Here is a 25,548-nt window from a genome sequence, read left to right on the forward strand (position 1 = left end):
ATTTACTCTCACAATAAAGTAACAGCACTTCAGTGTTCAAGCAGAGCAGAGATCAGAGTTTAGATTGTGAACTCATTGGGACAGTAACTGTCTTACTGTCTTAAATCTCTGTCTTGCATGGCAAGCAGTTGTTGCAAATTTGTGTAATGAGGGCCATCTAAACCTCCAAAACTTTAAAAAATATCTTTAGAACTATTTACGAAGTTTGAAACTGACAATCCAGGTGGGTGTGGGAAGGATGGATCTCAGAGCTGCTGGTCCTCTTCTTACACCATTTTAACTGTGTGACTAAGAAGACTTACGTTCTCCCCTCTCCTTCCCCCCCGTTAACATGACAATGGACATAGTCCATTGAGTCTTGAAGTACACCTCTACCCCGATATAATGCTGTCCTAGGGAGCCAAAAAATCTTACTGTGTTATAGGTGAAACGGCGTTATATTGAACTTGCTTTGATCCGCTGGAGTGCGCAGCCCCGCCCCCCCGGAGCGCTGCTTTACCGCGTTATATCCAAATTCATGTTATATCGGGTCGCGTTATATCGGGGTAGAGGTGTATGTGTACTCTGTGTAGAGTGCTCTATTGTGAAAACACACCTAGAGTGTGGGAAACTTATTTGATCATGTGATATCTAGAGTGCACATTCTAATATGTATTTACATGTGAATACAGATGTTAGTTTGCAAATGTGATACCAAAGTGAAATACATTTACACCTTTCTTTTTCTAATGGCTAGGAAGTGCAAAGTGAAGGTTGGGTATAATCCTTCTCTTCTCCAGTCCCTACCAATGGTATGGCTTTAAGGGAAAAATTTTCAATACTTTGGTGTTTATCACTGAGGATGAAATTCACCTTCACTGGCACAGGAAGTGTATGTTGGATCTGCCTGCACTAGTATTCTGAGACCCCCCAGGGGAGGGCAGGTTAATATTTTTGTTTGTAATTGAATGTGTCTGCTGAGACTTAATGTTGAAAGCAGTTTGATAAATTGAAAATTAAATACATTTGGTAGACAAAAATGTGACTAATCTGATGTGGGATTATGTGAAATGATTTTCAAGATAATTTTTTATGAACTAATTTATACAGCACACTGCTCCAGACACAGTAGGGCTAAATCATTTGATGCATGTTTTCACCAAATTCATTTAGAGCTGCCATCAGAGAAAAAATATGTGCATTGGGTTATTGTTGGAGAAGGGTAAAACCTGTGAATGTTTGGTTTGGTTTTATATCTAAAATGCAATTGCAGTTTCTTCAAAGAACTTGTCTGGAGATTTTCTTACAAGGACAGTGTGGAAAATGGAACTTAATGGCTTTCAATATAAATATTACATACTACTAATCTTTACAATATTCTTCTAACTGAATTACCTGGTTTTGAAAATTCTTTTTAAAAAACGGCAACACTGCTTTAATTTTTCACAGGAAATAGTTCCAAAATTACAGCAATTTAAATCTTTGTGTTCTATTTGTGTAGCTAAAACATCATCCATTTTATCAGTACCAAAATGATGAGCCTACAAATTATGAATTCTAATATTTGATTTGAAGTAGCCGCCTCAGATTTGATTTGAGCAGTTGGCTTTTTACAAAAGGCTTAAGGTGAAATAACTCCGCTCTCCTGGTCTCCTCTCCTGTCTAATTTTTCCTACAGGTTCTTGTTTCTGTTACTGGGTCCAGCTGGCAAGGCACCACAGTATCATGAAATCGGAAGATCAATAGCAACGCTTATGACTGATGATGCAAGTAGTATATATTTACAATCCATTGAAAGCAAAGCTGAGTGTTGAATAAAAATTTGCATTGCAGAAGTCTGAAATCATGTTCTCACAGACTATGCTTAATGAAATCTCTTTACAACCTATAATTCACAGATACCTGGCACAATCAAATTAACTTTATATAAAGAACAATGAAGACACAATGCACAGAAACGAGGATGGATGTATAATAGCAATTTAATTTTATTACTTGCCTTTCTTGTAGAACGATCCCAAAAGTACTTACAGAAAGATATACAAGCTATATATATCTTTAACCTACCACTTAAATGTGGCCACTTGTTCTGTGAATGATGGCAGCTATTAAACAATACATCATAATGGTACACAGCAGTTCAGGACAGAAAATTAAGAATGTTGCATAAAACTCAAACACTGAATGGGTATTTTTAGATGGGCAGAATGTAATGGCCAAATTTGAAATTTTGCCAGACACTTGAATTAATACTTCTAGCCTTCTGTGAAGTACTGTGAGGTCTTTAAAGAGAACTGGGGATCAGGATCTAATTTTTCTCATTCAAAAGAAGACACCTCCCACAGCATATTTGGATATTGTTTCAGTACTGAATTCTCACTACTATTAGAGTAAGTTAACTGAAATGTTCATGCTGCCCAGAGGATTCAGGGGGCCTGGGGCAAAGCAGGGGAACTGCGGAGCTTGTACTCACCCGGCGGCGGTCCGGGTCTTCGGCGGCATTTCGGTGGCAGGGGGCCCTTCAGTCGCTCCGCGTCTTCGGCAGCACTGAAAGACCCCCCGCCGCCGAAATGCCGCCGAAGACCCGGAGTGACTGAAGGGCCCCCCCGCCGCCGAAGACCCGGACCGCCGCCGGGCCAGGGCTTGCGGGGCATTTCGGCGGCGGGTGGGGGGGGCCCTTCAGTCGCTCCGCCCTTCAGTTGTAAATTGCCCCACTTGCCCCCCTCCCTCCCCCCCGGGTGGCCCTGGAAATGTTAGCATTTCTTTAGGTAACAGCAATTTTAAACTTTTGAATTTTAATCCAGAAATATTTCTAAAATTATGGTATTTAATTAGGGCTTCTGGTTTTAGGTGTGTATTTTTAGGAACATGATAGTTTACTGGGAATAAAAATGGACTTGATCAGTGTTTAGCAAATGAATTTTATAAAACATTTAATATAGAATATTTAAAAATTCCAGAATTATATAATTTTTTTCTCCCTCTGAAGACCTGCATTTCTGGGGATTAACTTCCAGTACATATAGCAGCTCTTTAGGATCTGCCTCTGCAAACAATTTCTAATACAAACTAAACTTATCATTTTTAATGGGTAAAACTCCCCCAAAGGAAAAGTGTGAGTAGTTTTTTTTAAAATTAAGCCTTATCTGTTTAACTTGAAACCAGAAACCCCAAGTTAAGACGGTCACTCATTGGTTTGTGAAACTGAATATAGTCTGAGATTCTTTTCAAAAGCAAAAGTTCCATTACCTTTAAAGAGAGTGTGATTTGGCTCTATATTTTCTACATTTGTAAGACGCCACCCAGAATACATGAAATTTAAGGACATGTAGTGGATGAATATGAAGTTCCTGATTTAAGCAGTATGCATATTTTGACATTGAATTAGTTTTAAATAGCTTGAACGTATTAATTCAGGGGTGGCATACACAACTGACTGTGGTGCATTGAACTGTTACTGAATCAGAGTTCAGTAATTGTAAATCTAATTTGATTTATTGACTGTTGTGAGGATGAGGTATTTAATATTTACAAACATTTACTGAATTAATCCTCACACTATCCCTGTGACGTCTAAAATGTATAATCCCTATTTTGTACATAGGGAAACTGTTTGAAAGGGGAAGCTCGGGGGAGGGGGGGGTTTCCCAGGTGAGGGGGGTGAGTCTCAGCGGGGGTGAGGAGGGGTTTGGGTGTAGGGGCATCTGGATTCATGGGTGTTGGGCGGACAGGGGGAATAGCAACCTGTACAGTGACCCCTCCTCCCACCTGCACACCCAGAACCCCCCCGCACTGAGCCCCCTCCACATCAGGAGCCTCCTGCACCCAGAACTCCCCCCTCCACTGAGCCCCCCAAATTCCCATCCCTGCTGAGCCTCCCCCACTGCATCAAGAGCCCTCCACCCCACTGAGCCCCAACCAGCTACACCCTGACCCCCACCCCACCAAGTCCCACTCTCCCAGTCCCGCCACCCCACTAAGCCCTAACTACCTTCACCTGGACTCCCTGCAGAGTCCCTTTCCCCCTGCACCCAGAATGCCGCACCAAGCCCCTGTACATCCAGATTCCCCCCTGCACCCAGACCCCCCACCGAGCTGCTCATATCCAGATTGTGCCACACAGAACTCTTGAGGGAGTTCTGCACCAAAAAAATTAAAATTCTGCAAAGTTCTGCATATTTTAATTGTCAAAATAACACAGAAACACAACAACAAAATAATCACACCATTTTCATTTTGGTAACATTTCAAAATACTTGTCAGTAAATAATTGAAAATGGTGTGTTTATATTGTGTTATTTTGACATATAAAATACGCAGCAGTTTGCAGAATTTTAAAATATTGTGCACAGAATTTTTAATTTTTTGGAGCAGAATATTTAATTTTTTGATACAGAATTCCCTCAGGAGTATGTTCTTGTTTCTCTAATCCTCTCTGCATCTCTATTATTTGTTTGTCATCATTTTGTAAAATATGAATTGAGACATCTGACTGCAGTAAAATGCTGAGAGAAATGCAAAAAGTAATCAGCACACCTATTGTAAAGAAAAGATGAATTTTTGGATGTTTTGATTAAATAAACTACAGTCTTGTTTATAACATAGCCAAGAACACTTCAAAAATATTTGGAACCACATTTATACACATATATATATATATGTGTATATATATGCACAAGGTTATGTATGCAAGCACTCATGCACACACATGAAAGAATTTGCATGTGCAAAACCCGCCAACTACACACACAGTTGTTAATCTTTGAAAAAGGCTTGTACAAACCTATTTACATGCAAAATTGCAAGTGCACAAGTAAAAGCCTAGTTGAGACCCATGGAAAATTTGCCTATGACTTTTTTACTCAAGTGTCCCTCTAAGGGGTTGCTCTTACCCAGCATTCATTTGTGTGTGTATTTTTCCCCCAATAAAGGTTTTCCATGATGTTGCTTATAAAGCTAAAGACCGTAATGATCTGTTATCAGGAATTGATGAATTTTTAGACCAAGTGACTGTCCTGCCTCCAGGAGAGTGGGATCCGTCTATACGCATTGAGCCACCAAAAAGTGTTCCTTCCCAGGTAAGAGCTTTTACAGTATTATGATCTGTGATTTGTTTCTAAAATACATTTCCAAATGCAATCCAAAACTTATAATAATATATTAATATTTATTAGAGCAGCAGTACCCTCCTCCCCTTTCAATTTGGGAGAAAGATTAGACCCTCTGTAAAATAACACTAGCTGTATTACCTTAACTTTTTTATCTCTTCTCCTCTGTTTTTGTTTGAAATCAATTTTATTAATTTCTCTAATCTTGATACACACTTTTGACTTTTTTAAGAGTGACTTTTGAGTGTTACTCTGAAATTGTATTTTGGTATTTTTGTAATAAAAAGTTCTGTTATGTGAAACTAATGTTTATAAACTAGACCATTGAAGTTTTTCCAAAGGAAAATGGAAACAAAAATTAAATACAAATTTAGGTAGGGGAAATCTGGGTTAGAAAATGAAAACTCTGTAAATTATATGTGAAAAATAAAAATGGATAATATTAATGCATTATGCTATGTTTGGAATGAGAATTTCAATCCCAAACACGGTCTTCTGCTTGTTGTTCTAAAGAGTGTTTTGTGCTGCTATTATGCTGCACCACACAGGCGTCTTAGGGTGGGAAATTGTGCTCTAAAGAAAACCTGATTAGTTCTCATAGTTGAGGGAAATTGCTGCAGCAAGGGCCTGGCACAGTGGGGGACAGAGGCTCCCCTTTTGGAGGGCTGGTCGTATACTCTGTCAGGTGGTAACAGTCTTGGAGAGGTTTAAAGAGAAGGAGAAATTTAAAAGGGGGGAAATGTAGCTTATTTATCAAGTAATGTGAAGTTAAAACCTTGGGCTCCTTGCAGCTGGGTTTTGGTTTCCAACGAAAGGAGGTGAGTTGATGTTGTGCGGTATGAGTTAGACAAAGGAAGCCTGTGGTATTTGTGTGCTGTCGGTGGACCTTGCTGAGTATAAGGAGCTAAGTTTTTACATTTCCATATAAAAAGCAAAACTGTCTGCATAATGAGGTGCGGTGTGTGCATTTGTGTTTACATTACCATGTGTATGCACACATGATATAGGATATATGTAATCAGTATATAATACATACATAATTTTTAGATATAACTATTATATCTGAATCGTGTATATCTTGCCATTAAAATGTATTGTTAATTGAGCTATGAATTCACTCCTCAGAGGCCATGTGATACAGGAAAGTGTATTCAGAGATACTATTGCCTTTTGGGAACTTTATTTACAAGTATAATCCATATCATGTTGTACATTTGTATTGTAAATATTTATAAAATACCTTGTATTAAAATATTTTAAAATATTTTATTTTGGAAGTATTGGGCCTTTGCAAACTTTTCCTGACCAGAGGCTTTTTAATAAAAGGTGACCCTAAAGTAAAATGTTTTTATGTACTTTCCTTACATAGGAGAAAAGAAAGATACCTAAATTTCCAAATGGATCTACTTCTACAGGAGAAATTCTCAAACAGGAGAGCCATCATGCTGGACCTGAGCTACGGAGGACTGGAAGGTGGGTTTGCTTACCTAAATACTAGTCATCACAAAAAAATACAAGCAATAAATCATTAATATGATTACCATTTTGTAGAATGATATGTTTAAATCTTTTAAATTCATGGTAAAACATCCTTTTTCCTTTTCAAGTGATTGGTTCTTGCCTATGATTGTTGTCCTGCTTAAAGCATTATCAACCCTGTGGCAATATTCCTCAACACACTTGTGAAGGATTTCATAGTATGAGGATGCCTCCTTTAACTGACTAAATTTTCAAAATATATTTTTAATTTTTAAACTATTATAAAGCATGCATTTATCATGAGTGTAGCAGCAATTTGGAAATTGTCTATATTGGGCTGGATATTCAAAATATTGCATAGGTACAAGTCAATGTCTAAACTATTTTCTAGAGCCCACAGAAGAATATTTAAAAGAGGAGGTCAATCTTTATATGCAGCATCATATAACAAGAATCATAGCTTCCAAAGACCAATGGAATATGGGCAAAGTAGTGATTTTTAGACCTGCAAAAAATTCAAAGAAAATTCTTGTAGATGAGTTGCATTTCTTGTCTGGAAATTTTAGTAAACTCAAATCCTTGGCTAAAAATTTGGATTGCCTACAAATTAGAAAAATAACTGACAAGATTTAACCAATCTTAATCTTCACTACACTGCAAAAAAACTATAGAGGTTCAAGAGTTAATATCCCACAGGCAAATAAATTTTCAACAGCATGAATTTAGTGATACTTTTCCAGAGAGAACCTGTCACCATATGAGCTGACTATGTTTTCAGCTCCAGTATTATGCCCTATACCAGGGGTGGGCAAACTATGGCCTGCGGGCTGTTTTAAGCCAGCCCGCGAGCTCCCGCTGGGAAGTGGGGTCTGGGGCTTGCCGTGCTTCAGCGCTCCTGCCGGGAAGCAGGGTCAGGGGCCGCAGCATGTGGCTTCCGGGGGCTGTGGCATGGCCCCACTCCGACTCCTACGCACTCCAATGGGTGCAGAGCTGCCTGGCCGCGCCTCCACGTAGGAGCAGGAGAAGCTACATGCCACTGCTTCTGGGAGCCACTTGAGGTAAGTGCCGCTGGGAACCTGCACTCCTCATTTTTGGCCCCCAACCAGAGCCCTCACCCCCTCCCACACCTCAACCCCAATTTTGTGAGCATTCGTGACCCACCATACAATTTCTATTCCCTCGGGCCAAAAAGTTTGCCTACCCCTGTCCTAGAAGCTGGATTTTAAATATTCTTTTTGTGCTTATTATGTGTTTTGATGACCACTTCATTCAGATGTGGGCTTCCCAAAACATTGTTTGGGCAGAATGATTTGTCGAGATCTTTTCAGTGTCTAGCCCATTATATGCAATATAGCTAGCCAGCATTTTAAAATATATGGTTAAATATAAACCACGTAATTTTTTTTATACAATTAACTGAATTGGAATTGACTAAATTAGTTTACGTTTTAATCTGTGTTGTATTTTAAATTGGATTATGAAATTGTTAACTTTGTGCTGGCAATCGGCATTGGCAGTCTTGTGTAGCCCATAGTTTTAAACTAGCTAGAATCCTTTAGTGTACAGTTTGACGAGTTTCATCTCACCTATTTAGGCTTTTTGGTGGTTTGATACTTGACATCAAAAGGAAAGCACCTTTTTTCTTGAGTGACTTCAAGGATGCATTAAGCCTGCAGTGCCTGGCCTCGATTCTTTTCCTATACTGTGCCTGTATGTCTCCTGTAATCACTTTTGGAGGGCTCCTGGGAGAAGCTACAGAAGGCAGAATAGTGAGTACAAAGAATGGTAGTGGCCAGGCTTTTAGATCTTCAGAGGCAAGTGACTGTGTGCATTTGTCTCATTTATTCATACTTTTATTTGAAGAGTTTATCCGCAGCACTTGATTTAGCCTGCCCCAAAGCAGACATTCCCCAAAAGGTAATTGCTGTGGAAAATGTGAACAGGAGAGGATGCACAGTTAAGGTAAAAATGTTTATCCTGCCTTACTGGGTGAATGGCTTCATGAATTGAAAAAGAGCTTTCATTGCCTTTCTGGAAAGGGACAATAGAATTGGCACAAAAAATGTAAGCGCTAAAGCTGCACCATCCCAGTAGGCCTACTTAGGATAAGTCAGAGGCTCAAGGTGGATAGCTAACCAAGCTTAATGGCCTTGAGTAGTAGGCCTGTGTGGATGATAATGCTGATGATGCATTGGCAGAGGAAGCGGAATTGTATCTTTAAACCATGGACAAAATATAAATGTTTTTTCATTAATTGTGTACTACTTTATATTCTTAATAAGAGGAGATAACCAAGGTTTATAAACAGAAAATACTCTTCATTTTACACCTTAACAAATTTGGCTATAGAGAAATATCTTTTTAATCTTGGTGATGCCATATTGGATAGTATGCAGATTATAGACATTTTAACTAAATTACTTACTAGGGCTTTGAAATTTTCATAAAGGGGGAAATGGTCACATCCACTATTGTATAAAGTCAGTGTTTCAATGTGAATTAGCCAATGACTGTTAATTAAAATCATTTATGAAGTGTATTTTCTATTTTTAAATTTGTTGTGAAAATGACTTCTTTCTTTTAGGGAAAATATAAGGATGTATTCAAATTTTTCCTTAAAACATCTTAGGATTTTGATTATACTTGTATTGAAAATACAAAAAAACTGCATACTGCTTTTCAGAGCACACCTTTAAACTTGAATTGTAGTACTTGTTTACACTAGTACTTATTTAACTGGACTTTATTTTTTGCAAAGAAGGCCTGTGACCTGAATATTTCCTTATTAACATGAGAGTTTTAACAAGCTGTTTGCTGGTACAAAATCTGCTTCCAGAAATAAATTATATTCTTGTACTGTACCATAATTTTATTACTCCAGATTTAGGAAGTACATTTTCAGGCAGTTGGCATAAAAACATTAACATGGTTTGTACATGTACCTCGTATGCATAACTTAGAAAATGTGCTCCTTTTTAAGATTTGATTTTAAATACCTTCTTTTTTTTAGCTGTCTGGGATTATTTGCGGGCTTGTTCCTGCCTTCAGATACTTGGGTGTGCATCAATGAATATAATAAATTAGTTACTGCACACGTATGTTGAAGCACAGTAGCTGACTTTGTAAGGTACAAAGTTTGTGTTCAGACCCCTCCCTCACATTCCCAGAGAATGTCACCTTCACAGTACTCCCTGTCCCTGCCACCATCCTGATTCAGAGCCCAAAGTTAATGCATTGACTGAACTAAAATACTAGTTTGAGGCTAACACTTGAACAGTAGGCCAAATTGATATATCATCTTTTTATGTGTAACATGTGAAATTCCTTTTATTGTCCCAATTCAGCAATTCACAGCCCAGGTTTAAGTGGTTTGTTGAATTAGGGCTTAAATCATGTTTGCTTAGTTTTAGCTTTCTCAGGCATGAATAATTATAGAATAGCAATTTTTTTAAAAGTGCAAGTCAAGAACGTTATTGTCAAACTCAAGTCTTTTCATAGTTTATTTTTTGACTGGCTTAGGTAATTTTTTAAAACTTAATGTTTTAGGTCCAAAGCTCCGCTTTTTCTCTCTTGTAGTGGTTTATAACTTTTTCTTTATTTTGAGAGAAAAGCGTTTTAGTAAAGCATGTAATTCAAGGACAAAAACAAATAAATGTACCTCTACCCTGATATAATGCGGTCCTCGGGAGCCAAAAATCCCTACTGCATTATAGGTGGAACCCCGTTATATCGGGGTAGCGGCAGCAGGGCTCCAGCAGTGATTTAAAGAGCCCCGTGCTCCGGCCGCTGCGGGGAGCCCGGGCCCTTTAAATCGCCGGCCGAGCCCCGCTGCCGCAGCTTCGGGGTAGCAGCAGCAGGGCTCCAGCGGTGATTTATAGGGCCCGGGGCTCCCCGCAGCAGCCGGAGCCCGGGGCCCTTTAAAGCGCCACCCGAGCCCCACTGCCGGAGCCCCGGGGTTACCGCGCTATATGGAAACCCGCATTATATCGGGTCGTGTTATATCGGGATAGAGGTGTAGTTTACCCTAATAAAGAGAAATGCATTACCAGGTGGGATGTTGGCTTACTACTCCATCTTTTCATTGTCATGTATACGTAAACCATTATTGTTCAGTAACACCCAATCACAGTTTTTCTTTTGTAATGCTTGGTAGACTGGTGCAGGTTTGATACAGCACACTGTATCAAGTTTTCTTAAAGATATGCTGCAATAGCTTTTTTCTTACAGAGAAAGACCGTTTTTCTCTTTTTCTTTAACCACATTTTGATAGACCTTGTGTTTGTTAAAATTGTTGGTGTGTGCTTTCCTCCTTAGCCTTCAGAATGAAAAACTTGTTCTTATGGGTATGGATAGCTTTACAGTTGTTCAAGAGTGAAGCATTCCAAATCTTTTGACCATGATACTGTTATTTCAGTGCTATGTTAAGTTACTTATGTGTATAAAGCATCAATATCAATGATGATTATATTGTTTTCATTCCTAACTTTATTTCGAAGTTGGTGATTTATAAAATGGTGACAAATGTTAACCATAAATGCAATGTGTCATAGCAATTTTTTTCCCTCCAAACAGAGTGCAATAGAGTCTCTTTTTGGAGCCTCATTAACTGGGATTGCCTATTCTCTGTTTGCTGGGCAACCTCTTACGATACTGGGGAGCACCGGACCAGTTCTAGTATTTGAAAAAATATTATTTAAATTCTGCAAGTAAGTAATATTTACATTGACTTGATACATTTTCTGAACTTAAGGGTAACTCAGACTTCCGGATAGATTTGTAGTACACTTCTACCCCGATATAACGCTGTCCTCGGGAGCCAAAAAAGCTTACCGCGTTATAGGTGAAACCGTGTTATATCGAACTTGCTTTGATCCGCCGGAGCGCGCAGTCCCCCCCCCCCCCCCAACTCTCCCCCAGAGCGCTGCTTTACCGCGTTATATCCGAATTCGTGTTATATCTGGGTAGAGGTGTAGTTGAAAGTGGAAATCTGCAAGTAGGCATGGACTGAAACCAGACTTTACATTTTCGTTGGGCTGCATTTTAATTCTCAGATGCGAACCTGGTTTTGTGACTTTGCGTTGGGTTGGATCAAAAGCCAGAAGAGAACTGCCTTTAGTTCTGGTGACCATAATTTTGCAATAATAGCCCGCAAGATCTTGTCAATGTCAAATGTCAATCTGAACTCTAGTCTTGATTTGGCCAAAAATCTAAATCTTGAACCGTGCCTTGAATTTTATCTAGATCCAGATACTGTTTCTATCCCATCTCTAGTACAAATATAAATAGATTAAACCTTACTTTTGGAATTACAAATAATTTGATACGTAGTCTATATCAGACTTGTAAATATAGTGTTTTAAAACTACTTGTATGTTTTAAAATTACAACAATCTTACATAGATGAAAGAAAAGAGGAGGATCACCATTTCCTTGTGGAAGTCTTATGTTGCGTTGTTTTTATATTTCCTTGATGGTGTATACGTATCAGTATAAGTTATTGTTCACTTTCAACCATAGTGTTTCACAGCATTAGTTTTTTCTTCGATCTTCTAGAACAGTTCAGATATGTCGATTGTGGTTCCTCCCAACCAGCAAATTAAAAAAGAACACTTAAGACTTTAGATCTTAGTCTTGACCTTTAGCTGTTAGATTCCACTGGCCCAGGCATGCTGCTGCTAGAGGAGAAAACAGGAGTTGGAGGATTTAAAGAAGCTCTGTGCCATTTTGATGTGAGGCACTGTTGATTCCAGCAAGGAAACCCGGATTCTAGTCCTGTGCCAGAAAAAGTCAGACTCTAACTCAGCAAAGAATTACCAGACCTTTCTGCCTAAATTGCAGTAGTGACTTTGACCCTGACAGGGAACCCTGAGGCTGAAAAGGTAGACAGCCTTAAAGTATACCCCACACCCTTTAGGGTGGAGAGGGGGTTCATATGCCCCCAACCTACATAACTGCTTGTCGGATCCCAGCACCCCCTCTCCATAGTGGCAGGTCCAGCCCTCAGGATGAGGAAAGAAGTAGAGTTCCAGTTCTGCTTCTGCCTCAAACAAAGGTTGCATTCAGGTCAGGATAAGGAAGCATCAAGAGAGTACAAGTGCAGGGACAAAAATTTGTCTTACCTTTTTTTTCCAAGATGGAATGGTTTACCGTTTCAGGTAGCCTTAAAGTTTTACTGAACACCTGTATTTTCTTTTTTCAAACAGGGATTATGGGCTTTCTTATCTTTCCCTGCGAACCAGCATTGGTCTGTGGACTTCATTTTTATGCATAGTATTAGTAGCAACTGATGCAAGCAGCCTTGTGTGTTACATCACTCGATTTACTGAGGAGGCTTTTGCAGCACTCATTTGCATCATATTTATCTATGAAGCATTGGAAAAGCTTTTTCATTTGGGAGAACTGTATGCCTTCAATATGCACAATGACCTGGATAAATTGACTTTATATTCGTAAGTGTCAGGTTTTTTACCTTTTTTACACCAGGATAATACTAATGGAACACCTTACAGTCCATTTGTAAAATTTCTGAATGTATAAATGTAAGTGTAAACTTACATAATATGTTATAATTATATTATAATATTATAATATGCTTTCAAGAATTCTTTTTTTTTTTTTTAAAAAAAGCCTAATAATTTGAATGCTTGAATTTTTGCATCTTCATAAAACTGCAGCTTTTCATAGAGATAGCCCAATCTCAGGTACATATAAGAGAAAGCATGGTAGGTATGGTATAAATTACATATAATCTCTACTAAATGTTTAAACATGTTGGGCCAAGTCCTACTCTGCTATACCAGTCTGAATAGTTATGCTGACGTAAATCTCCACTAACTGAGGATCAATTTGTTTTGCTGTACACCTGATATGGTGTAGTAAATCTTAAAACCTTAAAATAATATATGTACATTTATGAGAAAACAATTTTGTCAACTGAAACATTTTGTACTGTAAAAAGTTTTTAGTAATGCAAATAATGATATAGACTAAATTTATACAATAAGGATGGAACTTTTGTACCTTCTGATATTTTTTTATTCACCGTCTATCTTTAGATGCAGTCACAAGATGTATATGTTTTTTATTTTTACTTGTTATGTTTGATTTTCAGGCTCGGGTTCACTGGAAAACTATTCCTCTAAGCCTGTCAAATAGTTCAACTATCTTCTTGCCTGTCTCTGGTTATTGCCTGTCTCTGCCCAACCCATTAAAACCCACAATAGCTACATGAGCAGGTTCTTTTATGGAGTGCCAGTATCCCAAAATGCATTTCTCTTGCAAATAAATATGCTAATGTAAAGTCCAATTCAAGCATAAAATTCAGGTTCATGGCCTCAGATTTTTTAATTCTGTTAAAGGGATGCTGTCAACCTGAACATTTTAAGATCATTTTCTTTTCAGATTGAGTGCTTTATGATGTCTTATTTCTTTAAAAATTGTTTTTGGGTTTTTCTGCTCCCTACTTGATTTTTATAAGGGTCTTTACAACAAAGGCAAAATGTAATGACTGAACAGGTTATAAAGTGAAACTGACTCTACCTAAAGTCTGTCAAATGTACAATGTAAACCAGCTAGGAAAAACGGTTGTTTTTTGTCAACTATATTCATTTATATTCAGTTATATTCATTATAGTAGGCACCAAGTTCTAGAAATAAATGTGGTTTCTTCCTCTCAAGTTTATGGTGTCCCTTTTATAGGAAAATTTTTGACGGGCACCTGCTACCTGTTTCTGGAGAGACCTCTGTTTTATGCAGTTTTGAAGGAATTTAATGTGTTAGAATTTGAGAGGAAAATATATGGAACACTTTTTCCTGGAACGCTTCAGAAAATATTTCTAATAGTTCTTTTTAATAAAGCCACTTTCTTATCTCATGTATTTCACTGCACATAATGAGGAGCCTCGTACTCTGTCATCTTTATGTAGTAGTTTGGGATAGAAGTTATTGTAGCCACTTTAACTTTTTGCAAATGTAAATAGCTTAAAATTGCAACATTGTGTTATGAGTTTAAAAGTTCAAAAGCAAACTGAAACAAGAATGAAAAGCTCTTCAATGATACTTAATTTTACTTTTCAGATGTGTGTGTTCTGAGCCTCAGAACCCTAGCAATGAAACTTTACAGATGTGGCTGAAGACCAATACATCCGTGGATACTATAACATGGACTAACCTCACAGTTTCTGTGAGTAACTCAAAAAACAAAACAAAACACTGTGACTGGTTTCATCCCCCAGTTGAACCTGGATCAGCTTCTTTACAATTCTATATATGCAGAACACTTTTAGAACACTAGGGGAGCATTGAAAAGATGAAATAATATTTTCTCCCTTTGAGTATGTGAATGCCTTCTTTTTGTGTTATGAGCCATGCCAATAATTTTCAATTTCACAATAAGGGCTTGATCTAAATCTTAAATATTTATCCATGCATGCCTCTGTATTTGTCAGGCAGGGCCAAGTTCTTTCAGAGGCTTGGTGATTATTTTGGTATTGGTAATTGTTTTGCTGTATTAATATAATATCTTAGAAACATTCATTTTTAATAAGATATGAGGCCTTGATTCAGCAAAAGATTTGTGTATGTGCTTAAGATTCATTGACTTCAGTGGACTTAAGTACATGTGTAAAGTTCAGCATGTACTTAAGTGCTTTGCTAAATTAGGGCCTGAAAATTGTATACAGTACATTTGAGGATCATTTTTTGGTTCAGGAGTGAGGGAGATGTAAAGATAAGTCTTCAATTGTAATACTCTATGCTAGGACCAAAAGTAAATACAAGTTTAAAAAAAAAAATGTAGGAACTATCCAAAGTCCTAAAAGGTAGTATCAGAATGTTTGTCTGGTTTTCTATTACATAAGCAACCAACTCTGAAATTTCCCCCCTGATCCTCCCCAGACACCTTTGGTCTAGGATAGAGACAAAATTAACAATTTAAGATTTGCTTCCAAACTTCTCCAACTTTAGGAGCATATCCTGAGAGCATTTGGTGCGTGGTCCCTATCTCCCTTAAGTCTTGGGGTAACTAGTTTATATAGAAAGCTTCAATATAGACTTCATGCTTTAAAAAATAAAAACTTAAATTCTTCTTCGAGTGTTTGCTCACATCAATTCCATTCTAGGTGTGCGCACGCCTAAGTGCATGGTCATCAGAGATTTTTGCCTTAGTGGTATCTGTAGGGCCAGCTATGGTATCTCCTTGAGTGCTGCGCTCATGCGTCGGTATATCAGGCACTGCTGGCACTATGCCCTCTTTTTAAGGTGCGTTCGAGAACAATGCCCCAGTCAATTTCTCGGCTCTACCTTGTTCTTTCCTCTATTGTCTTCGCCCTACCGTTTGGCCTGGTTGCGGTTCGTTGGGTGCTGGATATAGTATTTCGGGGCTATACTCTCCAATTTTCGGCCACCTATCCCTCCCTCCCACCCACCCCCCTTCCCCATCCCTCTTCAGGGACCCTTCTCATGAGCAACTCCTCATTCAAGAGGTCGAGAACCTCCTGTGCCTGGGAGTGGTGGAGGAGGTCCCTGGGGACATGAAAGGAAAGGGTTTCTATTCCCACTACTTCCTAATCCCAAAGGCAAAAGGAGGCCTCAGACCCATCCTGGACCTGCGTTGCCTCAACAAGTCTCTCAAAAAATTGAAGTTTCGCATGGTGTCCCTGGCCTCCATCATCCCCTCCCTGGATCCAGGAGACTGGTACTCAACCCTCGACTTAAAGGACGCTTATTTCCATATTTCCAGGTAACAGACGCATTCTCCTTTTAATAGTGGGCTGACGTCATTTTCAATTCATAGCACTGCCCTTTGGCCTCTCATCCGCCCCAAGGGTGTTCACAAAGTGTATGGCGCCAGTGGCTGCTTACCTGAGACGTCGAGGGGTCCAGGTCTTCCCGTATCTCTACAACTGGCTCATCGAGGCCAGATCTCGGGAACAAGTGCAAAGAAGCCTTGCTCTGGTGTGTTCCACCTGCCGCCACCTGGGCCTGTTGATAAATGAGAAAAAATCCACCTTAATGCCAGTCCAGTGAATAGAGTTCATTGGGGCGGTTCTCAACTCCACCCGAGCCAGAGCCTTCCTTCCAGAAGCACGTTTTCTGACCGTGTCAGACCGGATCTCCCATGTCAAGAATCACCCGCTCACCACATCTCTCACCTGCCTGCAGTTGTTGGGCCACGTGGCTGTGTGTACTTACATGGTCAGCCATGCTTGGCTCCATCTCCGGCCCTTGGTGTTGGTCTGCATTCCCAACAGGCATGACCTAGATCAGGGTGCCAGACCATATCAGGTCGTTCCTGGATTGGTGGTTGAACCCCAGGTCGGTGTTGTAGGGAGTTCCCTTTGCAACCCTGTTCCTGTCGTTGACCCTGGTATCCGATGCCTCAGACCTGGGCTGGGGAACCCAACTGGGTGAGCTAAGCACCCAGGGCCGCTGGTTGCAGGACAATGTGGTCCTCCATATCAATGTCAGGGAGCTCAGAGCAGTTTGCCTGGCTTGCCAGTCTTTCTTGCCCCACCTGAAGGGCAAGGTGGTGCAGATCCTGATGGACAATACTGCCTCAATGTATTACATCAACAGGCAGGGCAGTGCCAGGTCTTTGGCCCTTTGTCAGGAAGCTCTCCGCCTTTGGGATTTTTGTGTGCAGCATGCCATTCATCTGGTAGCCACACACCTGCCCGAACCAGGAACGTCTTAGCAGATCACCTCAGCAGGACCTTCTCGTCTCGCCACGATTGGTCGCTCCACCCGGAGGCAGTCAGTATAATCCCCCAGAGGTGGGGGACTCCCCAGGTGTACCTGTTCGCATCCAGACCGAAGAGAACGAGCCATGTGTTCTGTTCGATCCGGGGGGTGGACAGGGGCTCCCTATAAGATGCCTTTCTCATTGCATGGTCGGGGGTGATGAGTTATTCATTCCCATCTGTGACGTTGATTCACAGGGTCCTCATCTTGCACTGTGGACATATTTCTGTCAACTATGTGACTATTGTCTCATTTCTCCCTTGTGTTCTCCCTGTCAGTATCCACCTGTTGTCTCTTTTCTGATACTTAGAGTGTAAGCTCTTTGGAGCAGATACTCATTTTGTAAAATGTTTGTACAGCAGCTAGCACAATTGAACCCTATTCCATGACCCGGGCTACTAGACATACTACTGCAATACTACTACTGAAAAGTAACAATTCAACTTTCAGTTGCCACTCATAAATTAATTATTTGGCTGCTCTATACAGCTTGTTTCTATTTCTCTTGCAAATTGATTTTTTTCCTTTACACAACTCAGCTGGGGAAATAATCTCTTCTCAAGAATCAAACACATTTTCACAACAATTAGACTAGTGGATGATGGCTTTAATTTATTGAATTAAACAGCAACATTCTTTCTTCTAATAAAAATACAGTTCAGCTTTAAAATATGTCATATTACAGCCTCTTAAAGTTTAAAAGTAGAACCTAAGTGGAGGAGAGGCTAGTAAACAGGACAAATACAAGCCATGGAATAAAGAGATGGGGAGAACTGAGGTGCCATTAAAGTGAGGGAGTTCATTCCTGTCATAATCAACTTGAAAGTTGACATTGCATGATGTTTTATTGAGCTTGGGCACTCAACCCTCCCCTGGCAGCAGTCATTATCTAGATGGTGTTTTGAGAAATAAGCCAGAAACAAGGTGACTATGTACGGTGGAATATTTCATTGTGAGGCACCTTCCCCTCCTTGTGCTGAAAAGGCTCTTGGAGTGTTGGAAGTTCAGGTTTAGATCCTGAGACTATTTTGGAACACACACACACAAATGAGTTATTTGAAATTTCAACTTGGGATTGCCTTTTTGAGTGCAAATTTTTTGTTTTGGTGAATTTAAGGGGGAGACCACAAGTTACAGTGCTTCTTTGAATGACCTTTATTTTAAAGAGTGTAACTTGTTTTTTTTGTTTGTTTGTTTGTTTTGTTTGTAGGAATGCAAAAAGTTTCATGGTGTTTTTCTTGGATCAGCTTGTGGTCATGATGGCCCATATATTCCAGATGTTCTGTTTTGGTCCGTGATATTATTCTTTACAACATTTTTCCTCTCCTCTTTTCTCAAGCAGTTTAAGACCAAACGTTATTTCCCTACTAAGGTAATTAGGGTTCACTGCCATTTTGCTTTGAAATGACAGTCTTTCCTTCTTGCATACAATGATGTAATTCACTACAGTTTTGCTTTTACTTACTGTGTTTCCAAAGTTTCAGAACATCGTATTGAGCATATTAGTTTGCTGAGATCATTCTCCAGGTGAGAACAGAAATAAGTGATTGATAATTGGCTGATAATGCTGTAAATTTAGGAGTTAAAAGTAAAAATATAGACACTGAGACAGAAGGTGCTGGAAATGGTTAAAAGTTATTGAAATTATGATAACTGAACGGTCATTTTCTTAAATTCTTTACTGTATTCATAGCGGTGAGTAACCTAAACATTCACAGACCTAAGCAGGCCCCCAAATCCACATTGGGATATAGTCAGATCTCACAAAGGGATTAGACATCCACATGGTTTGTCACATCCGTTGGCACAGGATGATGGGTTGATACCTAACCTGTGGGGAAAAGTACATTCCCAAACACAAGAGTGTTGGGAGCAACATCCCTTCACTCAACCTCTGTTAGGGGGCTGATCTAATCCTTGATGCTTGGATCAAGTGCCAGAAGGTAATTCCATTTAGCCAAAAGAAAGTGTAGAAGATGCTTGTGAAATTTAAACCCATACCCATGTATCATGCACATTAACTTTTACCAGTCCATCTTCCACAGCTTGAAACTGTCCTATAGTATAACCCAAATTAGCTGAAGTATACACATGCAGATTTCAGTAAAACTGTAAATTCTAAAGTGTGTTCTTGGAAATAAGAGTGACAATGCAGAAACAAGACTAAGAAGGAAGGGTTGAGCAGCCAGCCAACTCCCAAGTGAGAGGAGATCCCTGAGATTAGCCAATAGCACTGTTGGCTGGCTGGTACTACTGCTCTATTATATGGGGAGGCATCCTGTGGGGCAGCCTCTACAATGTTTTGCAAGTTGAAAAAGTCATCACTATTTGTGCAGGCATCTTGCAGAAAAGCATCATGGCTATTGTTTCATAGTGAAATCAGACCTTATCACATATGGAATGCAGCTATACTAGGTATGTAGTGTTTAGGATGGGATTGGAAATTAAGCAAGAAATTAGACTCTTGCTAGGGAATGGCCATTATATTTTATATTTTGAGGTGGAGGCACATGCATCTTGTTGGGCTGAGGGATCTGTTTTGATGGTCTGGTCCTTCTTTTAAGGTTAATGGAACCCAATCACTTCCAAAGGCCTTTAAAGGAATCTGTTTCTTCCAACAGATCATTTCTTTGAGGCTAGGATTTAAGATAATATTTTATCCTCCATTAATAGGGTGGGCAATAAGACAATAGGGTTATGGTCACAGGTCACTTTAATTTACAGATAAATTATGAGAGAAGATAGATGGAGTGCCAGTGATGGGAATTTTGGGCTAAATCTGATCTGTTTGATCATTTAAAAAATTGAACTAATTTAGAGTTGCAAAAATTATCCATTTTCACAGGCATTAAATATAGCAGTGAAAATAGCTTGTATTTTAAGATATTTTTTCCCCTTCTAGGTGCGCTCTACAATCAGTGACTTTGCTGTATTTCTGACCATAGTGATCATGGTTCTGATTGACTGGCTTGTTGGAGTTCCTTCTGCTAAACTACATGTTCCTGAAAAATTTGAAGTAAGAAACAAAAACCTTGTCCATTTAAAAAGGTTTAAATGATCTGCAATTTCATGGATAGTTGAACAGTGGAAAAATGAAAAAATTGCTGTTAAATGTGGAGAAAGAAATTCACTTTTTTTGTGTTTGGAAAGAAATACACTGTAATATGTCTGTTTTTTTCCATGCTAATTTTTTTTCCTGGATTGATATGCATTTTTAATTTCTCTGCATTTTCTGCTCTGGGTCTAATTCTCATCTGATAAAGGAAGTTACTGGAGATCCTTGTTACTGTGTGTTGTTCTATCTCACAAGGTAACATGAACCCTTTTTCAGGAAAGTCGTGTAGAAGCCAAGGAAAATGGAAAGGATTGTTTGTTTTGTCTTGCTACATTTTTTTCACATAAGCCACACCCTCATGACTTAATGCTATACTAATGCACACCTAGCAGCTAATTGTACCACTCCTTCAGTCCACTAACTAAATGTATTTTAGGCATAAGCCTGGGTAAGATCCTCACCTACACCAGTTTTGCTGAGGACAAAGCACTAGTTATCAAATCAATGGATGAGCTACTTGTGGCACCTAAATCCATGAAAGCTCAGCAGCAAAAGTTGGCCTGAAAATTAATTGGGGTAAAACCAAACTTCTTACAATTGGCAGTTTTGATCTTCCTGCAGGCTTTAGCATCTTAGTGGGTGATCACCCCAATTGAGATTGATGATGATTTCACCTAGGTCTGCTCTGTTGTTTATAATATTGGAGGCATCAAGAAACAACTTGACGCTCAAACTGCGAAAGCATAGTCAGTAAAGGGGCACCTCGTCAAGAATGTCCTTCATAAACTCAATATGCTGATAAGTAGAGAGACAAACTGAGGATTTATAATGCTTTGGTGGCCAGAATTTTGACCTATGGGATTGAAACAGGGCCTCTCAGTGTCAAGATTGAAAATAAGTTGGATATAATTCAGATGAAGCATGTCCAAAAGATTGAAACTATCAAATGGACGAATTCAAGTCGAATGAAGAGAGCCATTTTTCTAACTAAATGTGTCCCACTACCTCAAAGTGTCGCCCAACACTCTAAAGTGGTATGGTCATCTGCTCTGAAGCATACCAGCTTCCCTATGGGAAAAATCTTAGACTTTCCATCAATAAAGCAGGATCAAAAAGGTCCCCAGAAAACCTAAAACATGGCTGGTTGGCATCAACAGACGCCTGTCCCTCACGTGCATCCTATCCTGTAACACCTAGGCTCAGGACAGAACATGATGGAGGCACATAATGCATTTGGTGGCCTCTATGTTGTCCAAGTGACAGCATGAGAACAAACATAACATAACCTAACTTCAGTCCAAGCCATTTTCATTAATTTAAAAACTTGAATATGATTTTTTAAATGCCTTTTAAAAGAAAAGTCTTTAATCTAAACTGAGTTTGACTTACTTATTATAGCAGGCATTTACAGTTATTGACTTTCATTCCTATCATTTGGATTTGTTTTCCAGCCCACTCAAAAAGACAGGGGATGGCTCATAGATCCTCTTGGAGGTAATCCTTGGTGGACACTACTGGTAGCTGCTTTTCCTGCATTACTGTGTACCATTCTCATTTTCATGGACCAGCAAATCACAGCAGTAATCATAAACAGAAAGGAGCATAAGTTGAAGGTAATAGTTAGCTTTTCTCCATTTTTTTCAAATATATTCTGAACTCATTTGTGAGCACATAAGTCAATTTATTGCAAAATAAACTTGTTCAGTGTTCTCTAAATAGGCTACATAACAGTAAATAGTGTAGGCTTTGAAACATAAAACTAAATTGCAGCTACTTAAATGACCTATTCATATCTAGTAACAAAACACATGGCTACTAGAGTTGTGGCACTCTAGAAATCTATCTAGAGAATTTTTTTTAGTCATTTAGTGCAGAACTATGAGTGTATAAATCTTTTATGTGCTGCAAATCTTCATTTTTGCAGGGAACTCATTTCTTTACTTGACTTTACAGAAAGGCTGTGGCTATCATCTTGATCTGCTCATGGTTGGTGTTATGCTGGGGATATGTTCCATAATGGGCTTGCCTTGGTTTGTGGCTGCAACTGTCCTGTCTATAAGTCACGTCAATAGCCTAAAAGTAGAATCTGAATGCTCTGCCCCAGGAGAGCAACCTAAGTTCTTGGGAATCCGGGAGCAGCGAGTGACGGGGTTAATGATATTTGTTCTGATGGGCCTTTCTGTGTTCATGACCTCTGTTTTGAAGGTAAGAGATAATGGTTGTTCCAAAACATAGCATGCTTTATATTTTAATATCATTACTTACTATTTGATAATGTAAGCAAGTTTGATATACTACTTAAAAGAAATCCACTTTCATTTTAGAGTTGTCTTTATGTAAACAGATGTTTGAAATAGTTTAATAGAAATGATGGAGCAGATGAGAGTAAAAGACATCTGACCCCTATCTCAAATGCTTGATTACTTAAGACTCTTTTCTGACTAGTTATTTTTTAGTTTTCCCGACTTAGGTTAACTTCTGGCTAGTCTGTGCCCCAATGCAGCTAAGGGAGTGAAGGAAGGGGAAAGATACGATAGCTCTGAACACCTGCTTGAGTGGCAATAATATAAAATAGGAGAAAGATTGAAAGTACACTTCTCGGGAAAATGATTCTATAAAAATGGCATTGTGGGATTCCATGTTTGTCTCAGTTATTTACATATACTGTGTTCTCACTATTCACACAATATTGTGTTTTGTCTATCTACCAGTCTTGCAAACTCACTTTGGTATTGGAGCATCAAGCTCAATCCGTTCTCTACTATCATCACCATACATCATAAAAGTTCTGCAGGTCATATTAGGGTCTCAGTTTACATCTGCATTCTCTCTAAATTATTCTTTCACTGCTTACAGTGATAGAGATGGCCAGGAATTTTTCAGTTAAACCAAAACTTTTCACTGAAATCTATCAGTTTTGATGAAAATGCGAGCGAGAAAGAGACTTCCCCACAGAATAGGTAATAGCCTGGTGTATAGGAAAGTTGCTTGGAATATGGGAGACCCTGAATCAGGCAGAGCAGCGACTTGAACCTGAGTCTCCCACATCCCAGGTGAGTTCCCTAACTACTGGTGTGTGGGGGGGTGTCTGTCTGTTTTTTTCCACAAAATTTTTTGAACATGTCAAAACCTCAACATTTTTCATGAAACAGAATTCTTGTTTTTTGGCCAACCCTATTCATATGACTTTAAAGTATTAGAGGTTGACCATGTGTGTTGCAATAAATAATGGTCTTAAAGAACAAGTTTTGATTAGATTATATGAAAATATCCAAACTGAGCAATCTAACAATGGAAAAGCCACCAAGAGGTCACTAAGGCACTATCAATGGAAACATTCAAAAACTGATCCTCTAATACTCTTAACAGAGTATTGTAGAGAAGTAAAGATGCAGAAGATTGGTATCTGACCTATATTGTTCCTTTCACATTTCACAAATCCTAAACACTTAATGCCTGATTTTTATGAAACTCAGTTGTTCAGTTTCCATGGAGCCAAAGGCAGGTGGAAACTAATAATGAATGTCTACTCCTTGTGCAATACTCCATCTAATTTTCTTTTTAATTTAAATGGCTATTGCCTTTCCCTTTTGCTTCCAATTACCCCCTCTCCCCCCTTACCCTTGGCTGTAGGCTATTGTGCTGTTGTTCAATGTATTGATGAAAAGCACGTATTTATTTCTTCATACCTGATTAAATGTAGTAGTAGTTCAACCCCAATGAAATTTCTTAGTATGTCTGTTTAATAGCAAATGTCCTTACTGTGAGCCACCCCACCATATATAATGAACATGGCTTGGGTACCATTCATGATTCTGTGCTGTCTGGAAAGTTTCATTAAAGACCTGTGTTCAAGATTAGTTGCAGCAGTTCACCTTTTAAGGTGCACATCTATATCCTGGTAGTCTTCAAAGCATTTAGAAGTTTTCAGTATAGTCAACTGGAAGGCAAAGTCAACCTTGACCTATATCCTATAAAATACTCTTCGTTGGAATATATGGGATATAAAGCCCTGATCCGAGGCCAATTAAGTCAATGGAAAAATTCACATTGACTTTTGTAAGCGTTAAAGCAATCCTTTATCAGAGCAAAATTTGGCGTTGCATAATTTGAGGAAATGGATAGTTCTGGAGATTTTTAGAGACCTTTCATTTCACTTGTGTTATCTGGATTAGTGACCCAAAAGTAAATATCATATGATAGTATATTATGTGAAATAAACTGGTGACCTCAATCCATTTCTTAGCAGATGGCTGTCTGTATTACATAAACCAACTTATTTGGTACTAACTGGCACTCAGGTTACAGTGTCAGACAGGCCAAGGATTGATTGGACTTGCAGACTTTCTTAATCCTAGAGGCAGTCCCTTTAGAACGTGGTTGAAGCACGGTGGCAAACCTGCCCTCTTCCTTGTTGCTGCTATGTTCTGTATTTATTCTCTGGATAAATAAAGGACTTCAGACTCTATTTATGTCAACCTAGCACTTAAAAAAAAGAAAGAAAGAGAAAGAAAGAGAAAAAATTAGATCCCTTCCCTTAAGTACCTTCCATTAACCCAGACTGCCATATTTTACTATGTAATTCTATAAATGCAAACTTTTAACTTTGTTTTCCCCCCTCTAGTTTATTCCTATGCCAGTTTTGTATGGTGTCTTTCTTTACATGGGAGCATCTTCACTAAGGGGCATCCAGGCAAGTTCTATTTTTATTAAACAAGCTGATTGCTTTTTTAGAAAACATTTTCTACTTGATAAGGCTACTAAAAAAACCCACTAAATTTAAGTTGTTTTTGCCTGGAATATCCTTTCTATGAGTAGAAAACATACCAGGTGCTCAGAGTAAAATTGCAAATATGATCTGAAATCAGTTGCTTTGCATCAAATGAAAAGGAAACTTTAAAATGTCATTTTATTGAAGTGTAAGTAAAGGTACAATGTGTTGTCAGATTAGGATGTAGAAACATGTACTGAGCATTATGTCTGGATAATTGCTCTTATTTCTGGGACACTTAAATTCTGGCATGTGTTCTTTCACTGGGCACTTGATGAACAATATGAAATCCTTAAATATTGACACCCATTTTCTAAAATCCTAAACAAGTAGTGACTTAAATCAAATATACACTATATTAATGCATTTCATGTATAGGCTGTAAAATGAAGGAATCTTATTTTCAATGTTCCCAG

At 38.8% G+C, this 25,548-nt stretch overlaps 1 protein-coding gene across 1 annotated transcript in view; it reads left to right on the top strand.

Moving 5' to 3' along the window:
- SLC4A7 (solute carrier family 4 member 7) overlaps positions 1 to 25,548 on the top strand; it is a 90,537-nt gene that overhangs the window by 52,757 nt on the left and 12,232 nt on the right. Inside the window, exons 8-19 of the mRNA XM_065398638.1 lie at positions 1,658 to 1,745; positions 4,911 to 5,057; positions 6,457 to 6,560; positions 8,161 to 8,335; positions 11,139 to 11,272; positions 12,770 to 13,015; positions 14,643 to 14,748; positions 18,517 to 18,678; positions 20,209 to 20,322; positions 21,813 to 21,974; positions 22,315 to 22,566; positions 24,986 to 25,054. Coding sequence (XP_065254710.1) covers positions 1,658 to 1,745; positions 4,911 to 5,057; positions 6,457 to 6,560; positions 8,161 to 8,335; positions 11,139 to 11,272; positions 12,770 to 13,015; positions 14,643 to 14,748; positions 18,517 to 18,678; positions 20,209 to 20,322; positions 21,813 to 21,974; positions 22,315 to 22,566; positions 24,986 to 25,054 — 1,759 coding nt within the window. The remainder of the gene's footprint in view (positions 1 to 1,657; positions 1,746 to 4,910; positions 5,058 to 6,456; positions 6,561 to 8,160; positions 8,336 to 11,138; positions 11,273 to 12,769; positions 13,016 to 14,642; positions 14,749 to 18,516; positions 18,679 to 20,208; positions 20,323 to 21,812; positions 21,975 to 22,314; positions 22,567 to 24,985; positions 25,055 to 25,548) is intronic.

Source organism: Emys orbicularis, chromosome 2, assembly GCF_028017835.1.
Source record: "Emys orbicularis isolate rEmyOrb1 chromosome 2, rEmyOrb1.hap1, whole genome shotgun sequence".
Classification (NCBI taxonomy): domain Eukaryota; kingdom Metazoa; phylum Chordata; order Testudines; family Emydidae; genus Emys; species Emys orbicularis.